This window comes from Tupaia chinensis, unplaced genomic scaffold (genome assembly GCF_000334495.1).
Source record: "Tupaia chinensis unplaced genomic scaffold, TupChi_1.0 Scaffold000140_1, whole genome shotgun sequence".
Taxonomy (NCBI): domain Eukaryota; kingdom Metazoa; phylum Chordata; class Mammalia; order Scandentia; family Tupaiidae; genus Tupaia; species Tupaia belangeri.
In genome coordinates, this window is record NW_006159610.1 from 8,058,721 (window position 1) to 8,068,220 (window position 9,500).

Consider the following 9,500-nt stretch of genomic DNA (forward strand, 5'->3'; position numbering starts at 1 on the left):
GGGTAAAAGTGTGGGGCATGAGATACAGGTTAAATGCTCCTGAACAGAAAAAATATCCACACCTGCAGCAAAGCTCTTTCAGTCAAACAATTCATTTATTTTTCATTCCTGTTTAACTTTCTAAAATAATGGTGAATCTGTACAGGTGCCAAAAGTCACTTCTAATTATTCCACAGCCGCAGGTTTCTGCCATTACAGGTGAGTAGGAGTGGGACTAGCTGAGGGTGAGGAAAGGGAGTGGCCCGAGCCCCATGCTCTGCGGCCCCGTGAGCAGCTATGACACAGCACAGGACATAGATCTGGAAGGCAGCCCAGGAGACACGAGAGCAAGCCCACGCCAACGCTGCAGGAGACTGGGACCCTACGGAAGAAGGCGCGCCTTTGGGGAATGTTACATAATCCACCTGTAACCCACGCAGCCTGGGGCAGCCCGAGGCAGAACCAGGTGAGCAAGGCCAGGCTCCTCCCCGACCCTTCTGTCCGCCTTCTACCGACAAAACAAAGCAAGATGTCCTCCTCTCTCCTATTCCACTTGCAACCCCCAGGCAGGAGGTTCTAGGACTTCTTTCCACCCCCCTAACTCTGCCTGCCCTCTCTCTCACTCTGCCTGCTGGCGGTCAAGGTGATGGCGTGACGTCACTTGAGTAAGCATGTTGGGGGCAGGGCTGGTTCAGAACAACTGTGGCAGGAAAGACAGGCTTAGGGAAGATGTCTTTTGGCTCTCTTTCAGGTCAACGGGCAACTTTAGGTAATCTGGAATAACCTATAGACAATGTCACCCACCCCCTTCAGCCCCCAAACTCATCCACACACAGTATTACACAGCTTTATGGGTTTCAGTACCCTCTAAATGCCACCCATGGACTCTGAAAAGTTACGAATCCCTGCTTTAGGGCCAGCCTTGTGGCCTAGTGGTTATGGGAACCGGATTCCACATGGCCAAATGCGTGGTTAGAGTTCCAGCTTCAGAAACTTGAAAAACATGCCGGCTGTGTGACCAAAATCCCAACAGGATAGAGAAGTGGAGTTAATGGGGTTACCACACTCCACTGGGAGGTCGCTGTCCCCTGCCCAAGAGCATATGTCCTCTAGCAAATGAAAGAGAGAGAGATGAAGAGAATCCTTGCTGTAAAAGTTCCTGTAGGAAGTTAGCATTGAAGGGGTGCAGCCACCCCAGTGTATGTGGCTTTGGCACAGTGATTAGTTTGAACTAAAGACCCTTGAAAAACTAGGCACAAGAAGGGCACCTGGACCTTCCTGCTTCATCTCGAAAGCGGGAGAAGAAACGCCCATGGAAGATGACGCCTCCCTCTACCATGAGAAAGAAACATTTTTATCACCAGAGCTGGGAGTCAAGGAGAAAGCTGCACAAATGGTAAACTAACCCTGCCTTCCTGCTATGTCCCCTCAACTGCCACTGCTGCTCGACCTAACGCGTCAGCATGAAGGCCGGTCACTTCTTCGGGTTTTCGTTTTTCTTGTAAGAGTTCCCACAAGCACAGAAGTAAAATTCATATGCATTTCCCCTGTGAATCTGTCTTCTGGCAGTTTAATTCTTAAGCCTCGTAGAGGTCCTGAGAAGGCAGAGGCAAAACTGTGCCTTCCTGACGGTACCGACTGTTTAATAAAAAGTGACCAGCACTGCAGGGCTGAAACTGAGCAAAAGGAAATTTAATCAACAGATGAGTAACAGCGTACAACCAAGCCAGTGGGCGCTGTTTACCTTTTGGGCCACGAGGAGCCAGGAGCTGTCTTTTTTTTTGAGAGAGATTTTTGCTATAGAGCATATGTGTTCACCAGAGACAGACAGAAAGCGAGAAATCACCCGCCAGGGGGATGGCCACACTGTAACCCCTTCTCCTCCATTACCCCCTAGGGATTTGGGACATACAGGCACAAGTACCCAATGTGAGTTTCAAGCAGGTGAGTTTGGGGTTCAAACTGCGGTCCAGTGCCTTAACCACTATGCCACCTGCTGGCCCCAGGGTTTTTTTTTTTTTTTTTTTTTTGTTTTGTGTGTGTGCTCGCCAGAAAGACAGAGACAGAAAGCGAGAAATCACTCCCCAGGGGGCATGGCCATGGCACAATCCCTTTTCCTCCATTCTCCTCTCGGAATCTTAGGCACACACGCACATGCGCCCGGCGTGAGTTTAAGCCACCGGGTCCGGGACTCGAACTGTGGTCAACTACATGGGAGTCCAGCAACATAGCCATTACGCTAACTGCTGGTCCCCAGGATATGTTTTTTTGACAGTGCTGCGCCGGTGCACAGACTGGTATCTGCCTCTGCAGAGGTAGCTGACAAAATCTCAGGTCAGAACATAAAGGGATACAGTTCTCTTTTTTGTTTTTAGTCTGCTATAGGTGCATATGCCTGCCAGAGACACAGAGAGAGATAGAGAAAGAGAGATAAAACAGCTCCCCCTTCTCAAGGGGTTGGCCATGCCTCAACCTCTTCTCCTTCGTTCTCCCCTAGGGATTCTGGGCACACACACACACACACACACACACACACAAACACACATGCACACACACACACACACACACGCCCCATGTGATTCTCAAGCCACCATGTCCAGGACTTGAACCATGCAGCCAGCCACGTGGGACCCAGCTGCCTTAACTCCGCACCACTGGCTGGCCCCTGTCCTTTCTGAAGATATGAAGATGATATGGTCTTTTGAGGATGCTCACTGAAAGCTATCTGGGATCAGAATAGTATAGGCTGGGAGAACAGTGGCTAAGGAAAGGACTAGAGGCCCACAGTAACTGTTAGGATGAAGGCCCCGATTCCCCAGTCTCCTGGCTTCACTGCGTCCCCCTGGCCTGACACGGAGCAGGTAGGAGAGGGCCTAGCTTCTGTTCTCCACCCAGGCTCCTCTGCAGCCTTCCTTTGCACATTCGAACATGAGTTTGCCACAGACACTACCTTGGGTATCTTTCTCTTCTTCCTGCCGTTCTGTGGGTCTCCAAGGTTAAAGAAAGTGTCATCAGGGCTGCTGGGAGTGGAGGGGGGGCTGGTTTTGGAAGGGGACCCAGTTCCATCCCGACTTGGCTTCCTGGTATCCAGCAGTTTGAAGTTCCTCCTCTCTGAATTTTGCCGGAAAAAAGCAGGTTTAGATAATGATTGCTGTGAGAGAAAAAAGAGGAAAGAAAAATAAATAAATACGAGGGCACTCACTGGGGGGTCGCCGATGGGCCTTGGGACGGCAACCATGAAACTGAGAAGGGGAAAGCGTCCATGTTCCGGGGTACTCGGGGTCTGCTGAGCTCCTAAGCGCTAACACTTATCCCGGTACGGAAAGCTGGTGTGATATGGATGGACGTCTCTTGTAGTCTCCTTTATTGAACAGGTGAGAAGCCACCCGGCTCAGTCCCCGGACTTTACAGATGAGGCTTTCTGGTAACCCAAGACACATACACTGGGGTTCTAAGCCCTGCTGCTGGCCTCCCACACAAAGAACTTAGCATCTCTGGGTGTCAGTATTTTCTCTCTAAAATAAGCCCCCCTTGTCTCTGTCTCCTTCTCATTTTGCTATAGGGTGCATGTACTCACTAAAGAGAGAGAGAGACAGACAGAGAGAGGGACCAGCAGTTGGCATAATGGCTATGTCACTGGACTCCCATGTAGTCGACTGCGGTTCGCGTCCCGGACCTGGTGGCTTAAACTCATGCCTGGTGTGTGCGCATGCGTGCCCAAGATCCCGAGAGGAGAATGGAGAAGGGATTGAGGCATGGCCATGTCCCCTGAGGGAAGATTTCTTGCTTTCTGTCTCTGTCTTTCTGGTGAGCACATGTGCCCTATAACAAAAACCTCTCCAAAAAATATAAAAAATAAAAGAGAGAGAGAGAGAGAGGGAGGGAAAATGAGAACTCACTCCCCAGGGGGATGGCCCCACCACAATCCCTTTTCCTCTGTTCTCTTCTTGAGATTTTGGGCATGCACACACCTGTGCCCACCATGTTTTTCAAGTTGGCTGGGTATGGAACTAGAACTGTGCAGTCAGCCATGTGAGATCCACTGCCCTAACCTCCAGGTCATCTGCTGGTCCAACCTGCTGCTGGGGTGAGGATTCGAACAGTGGTCAGCCATGTGGGCTCCAGCTTCGTTAACCACTAGACTATGGGGCTGGCTCAAGATTCTAGCTTTTGGTCAGTGCACCTCACACTGACATGCACAGTGCCCTGACAGTGTTCCAGTCCTACTGTGTGTGCGCACAGAGTAGCCTCAGTGGCCTAGCTCCGTTGCAGAGGTGTATACGGTCTCCCTAATCTTACAGATGTGAGACTCACTGTGGTGTCCAAAAGGGAAAGCAGACGAGGCCCGTTGTCTGAGGTCTGAATTCCCTGTGGAAGCCTCCTGACTTGCTCCATTACCTGGAGTGTGATGGGCCCTGGCCAGGAGACATCTTGCTGGGGACGAGGGGGTGGCAAGGAAGCTGGGTGCCTCCCAGGAAAGAACAGATCTGGACTCCAGAATCAGCCTTTTTTGTCTGCGATAGTGGCTGAGGGCTCAACTCCTTCCTGTCCACCACTGTCCCCACCTTTGCTGCCTCAGGAGACGCTGACTGCAAACGACTACCGGGGCCCTTGAAGTAAAATGTCCCAGCTCGACTTCATTTCTATTCTCTTACAGAGACTGCCTTTGTGTCATCCACCCAAACACACACTCTGCTCACCTATGCCCCTAACAAGTATCTGCATGAGTGCATAGACACTCCCTTACAGACGCGATCACAGAAACACACAGGAGGGCCGCGGGGACAGCCCGACGGTGGATGAGTGACGCTACATTACGGTGCTGGTTACTACACAGGCAATGCAAACGGCCTTGGAAAGACGATGATGTGGCGAAATACTCATGATACATATATAAAAGTGGCAAAGCTATATACAGTGTGACCCCCAATTGTTTTAAATGTACACACACATACACACAGAGTGACAGAAAAGTTTGGCAGAAATAAAGTGTCAATAGTGGTTATCTCTGGGTATTGGGATTAATTACATGCAATTAAAAAAAAGTTTAAAATACACACACACACACAATTTATACATAATACCACTCTATTACAGAAAGAAAAAACCGGTGAGCATAAAGAAAAAATAAAATCCCCTGGTTATGGGTGAGTTTTATTTCCTTCCTTACACTTTTCAGTAATAAAACACGTTGCTTTTAGAGAATGTTCTGTTTGCAGGTTATTTTTATTAACTAATAAAAAGAACACATATTGAAAGGCATAGTTCTATCTATTGCAAGATTCTCTGGTTGCCCTAGAGCCCACCCACATGGTCTCACATTACAAACCATGTATTACCTAGCTTGGCCACAGAGGCATGGGTGTGAGTGTGCAGGTTCTAGGGCCCTGCTGGCTCCGTTCAGAACGTGCCCGTGACACACGTGGCTGTGACTTGGGGCAAATGACGTCATAGACATGCACGGTCTCTGTGCTGGTAGGTGGGACTAACGGCAGTAGGCCCTTATTACGGGGTCATAAGGAGACAAATCACGTCAGTACTTGGAGACGACTGAGGCTGGTATCTGCAGCGTAGTAGAGACTACTTATGTGTGTTTACTAAATATTAGGTCACTGAAAAAGTCAGGACGCATTTGTGCATAGGAAAACATAGAAAAATGCATCAGTAACCTAATGAAACAGTAAAACAGGGTGAAAATGCAGTTTGGTCTTCCAATTTCAACTTGTAAAATCTCTGAAACTCAACCCAACCACTTAAATTTTTAAGAAAATGAAGCCAGTCAATGACATAGCAGTAACATAGATGTGAATGACTCTAGCACTTCAAGAATGAATTAGCGCCATCTGTTGCGAAAATGCATCGTCACTCTTCTGACAACCCAATAGTTGGCGACACATTGCCTTGTGTCAGTGCTTGAGAAGAGCACCTCATACTGGCCGCCATGCCTTCCTGCCATATTCCCTGTGCCGTGCTGGGAACAGGAACGGCGGGGGGCCTGCAGAAGCACACGTCCCCTCCCCAGGAGCTCCATTCCACATCCTGCCCCCATGCACATCTGCTCCTTTCTGAGCAGAGCGTCCATCCCCTCTCCCCTGGGGCTAAGCATGCTCTAATGAGATGAATACCCTGAAGATGGCTTAGGTCCTGTAGAGGAGGCGACACAGAGGGACTGCTTCAGCAAGTTCTCAGGTCCCAGATGCAGCCCAGATGTGGCAATGCTCAGTGACTAGCTGATGAGCTACATGGAGGAATGGAGAGGTCTACAGCTGTTTCCCAGACAGGGTGCAAACCGGACACTCATGCCACAGGCTGATGAGTGTGGACAGGGATCCTGGCGACGACTTGCAAAGGCCCCCAGTATCAGCACTGGGCCACAGGACAGCCGTACCTGGACTTTGGGGACACGTTGACATTAACGCCCACTGGGCTTGACTATTTTATGGCAGAGGCCCTAGGTTTCCCAGTGTGGCCAGAACAGGAAGAAAAGGGCTGTTCGTGGGCCCAGCAGATGGCGTAGTGGTTACATTGCTGGTTTCTCACAGGGCAGACTACGTTTAGTCCCAGACCCAGTGGCTTGAAAATCACGCTGGGTAGGTGTGCATGCGTGCCCAAGATCCCGGGAGGAGAATGGAGAAGGGATTACAGCGTGGCCATCCCTGCGGTGGCTATTTCTCACTTTCCCTCTCACTGTCTATCTCTCTGGTGAGCACATAGGCCCTATGGCAAAAATCTCTTTAAAAAAAACTGAAAACGAACAAGGAAAGAGCAGGGCTGTTCAGCCTTTTTTTTCTGGTACTAGGGAGAAGCAGCTGCTCTGAACATGGAGGTGCCTTGGCCTGCGTTTCTCATGGTTCCCAAGAGGCAATGGATACGGATGCGTTCTCTCTAGACCTCAGTGGGGAGCCAGGCAGGGCAGGAAGGGGCAACCAGTGTGACGGCTTGCCTGCTCCTAAGTCAGGCTTATTCAGTCCAGGAAAAGAAGGCTGGCCTCAGTGCTGAAGACAGCCACATCCCAGTGAAAGACACAAACAACACATTTTCAAGGCAATTAGAAACTGCCTGCTAATTATCGGTTGTCATGGATTATTCATAATGACACTCTTTTCCATATGAGGATAGAAATGATACTTAATTGGATAATTGGGCCTGCTCTGTTTTTCTACAGGCCATAAGTTAAGAATAGTTTTCACATTCTTAAATCATTAAAAAAAGACAAATTTCATCACAAGTGAAAATTATATGAAATTCAAGTCTTGGCTTCCCTAGTAGAGAGTCACTGAAACACAGCCACATTCCTCTGCTCACAGATCGCCCGTGGCTGCACACCCTCAGCGACAGTGCTGAGGAGGCTCAACAGAGGCCACACGGCCAGAAGGCCCAAGATGTTTGCTCTCTGGGCCTTTCGAGAAGCCTGCCAGTGCCAGGCCTACTACATCAGGGGCAGTTACTAGGCTCTGCTGGAAGGGAGCATGTGTACGTAGGGACCGTGGGACACTGGGTCGTAATGGGTGCCCAGGGATCAATTACGAAGGATTTCTTCTTTTATAGGTTTCTGCCATAGGACGTGTGTGCTCGCCAGAAAGAGACAGAGACAGAGAAAGGGAAAGTGAGAAATCATCTCCTGGGGGAGGATGGCCACACCGCAATCCATCTGCTGCAGTCTCTTCTCAGGATTTTGGGCATGCACACACATGCGCCTGGCGGGATCTTCAAGTCACTAGGTCCAAGACTGAAACTACGGTTGGCCATGTGGGAATCTAGCATCTTAACCACTGTGCCACCTGCTGGCCCCAATGACGAAGGCTATTTAATGTCAGGCTGAAGGACACGAACTCGGTCCTGTAGGCAATGGGTTGAAATTATTGTCAAGTATCTATCTATGTTTGTTTGTTTTTTGGAGAGGTTTTTGCTCTAGGGCGCATGCACTCACCAGAAATACAGAAAGAGACAGAGAGACAGAAAGTGAGAAATCAACCCCCAGGGGGTATGGCTACACCGCAAACCCTTCTCCATTCTCCTCTCGGGATCTTGGGCACGCACGCACACACGCCCAGTGTGAGTTTAAGTCACCGGGTCTGGGACTTGAACTGTGGTCGACAACATGGGAGTTCAGTGACATAGCCATTATGCTAACTGCTGGTCCTGTATCTATGTTTTATCTACCTATTCTATGAAAGGAAAGTCCAACTTCTACTCTGACCTTCAAGTACTCAGACACTCACAACTCCAGCGAGTTCATTCTAGGTATCCTTAGAGATATTCCTGTACATACATAAACTTTTACGTTTACAAACATGCATGCTATTTTCTGAAAACCCCCAAGTGGCACACTGGAAAACACTGCTCTCCACATGGCTCTTAGTCTTGTATCTCAGAGACAGTTCTATGTCAGGGTGTTCTTTTTTTTTTTAATAATTTATTTAATTCCACTTGTTACTATTATGTTTTTAACTTGACCAGAGAAAGACAGACAGAGAGGAGAAAGCAAGAAAACAATTCACCAGGTCTCGGACTCAAACCACAGTTGGCCATGTGAGAGTCCAGCCCCTTAACCACCACACCACCTGCAGCCCCAGGATGTTTTGCTTTTGTTTTTGTTTTTAATTTTGCTATATGGCATGTGCACTCACTGGCAAGAGATAGAGAGGAGAAAGTGAGAAATCACTCCCTGGGGGAATGGTTACACTGTGTCCCCTCTCTTCCATTTTCCTCATGAGAATTTTGGTCATGCATGCTCATACAGAGACCCTGTTTTTCGTCTCCTGGTCCAGGACTCAAACTGTGCAATTGGCCATGTGAGATCCAGTGCCTTAAGCTCCATACCATCTGTTGGCCCTGCTGGGGCATATCTTAATAGCTGTATAGTATGGATGAACCATCTATTTTTTTTTTTTTTTTTAATTTGCTACAGAGCACATGCACTCACCAGAGAGAAAGAAAGAAAATGAGAATGCACCCCCTGGGGGAATGGCCACACTGCAATCCCTTCTCTGTTGCCCTCTTGGGATTTTGGATGCGCACATGTGCCCAGTGTGTTTTTCAAGTCGTGGATCCAGGATTCCAACCAGTCGCCCATGTGATCCAGCCCCTTTGACCATCACATCACTGGCGGCCTCACCATCTTTTACGTACTCACTTGAGGAGGTTTCTGAGCCCAGATGGTGTTTTAGGAAGCTCCACTGAGCACAGGGGTTCCCAGAGAACCAGCGGTGGGAAGACCAGGCAGACAGTGGATACACAAATCCTGGGGCGCGGCAGTGAGGCTGGCCTAGAATTCCAGTGTAAACCGGAACTCTAGAGCGCTGGCGGCTGCAGTGCTGGGCTCCCCCTCTGGACCCCACTCCCCTGGGAGCCGTACCTTGGTGGGTGTGTCAGGAATGGGAAAGGTGGGAGACCCAGGAAAGGTCAGGACACACTTCTTCCCCAGGCAGCGGCCATGCAGCTCGATGTCTTCGTAGGGGTTCTCCTTCGCTGGTGGATCTGTGGTCAAAGGCAACAAGTCAGGAAGGTGAGAATGCCGA

The 9,500-nt window shown here is 49.5% G+C and overlaps 1 protein-coding gene across 1 annotated transcript in view; it reads right to left on the reverse strand.

Annotated features, from left to right (window-relative positions):
* DENND2A (DENN domain containing 2A) overlaps nucleotides 1–9,500 on the reverse strand; it is an 86,157-nt gene that overhangs the window by 54,480 nt on the left and 22,177 nt on the right. The window contains 2 exon segments of the mRNA XM_006145049.3: nucleotides 2,930–3,130; nucleotides 9,338–9,459. Coding sequence (XP_006145111.2) covers nucleotides 2,930–3,130; nucleotides 9,338–9,459 — 323 coding nt within the window.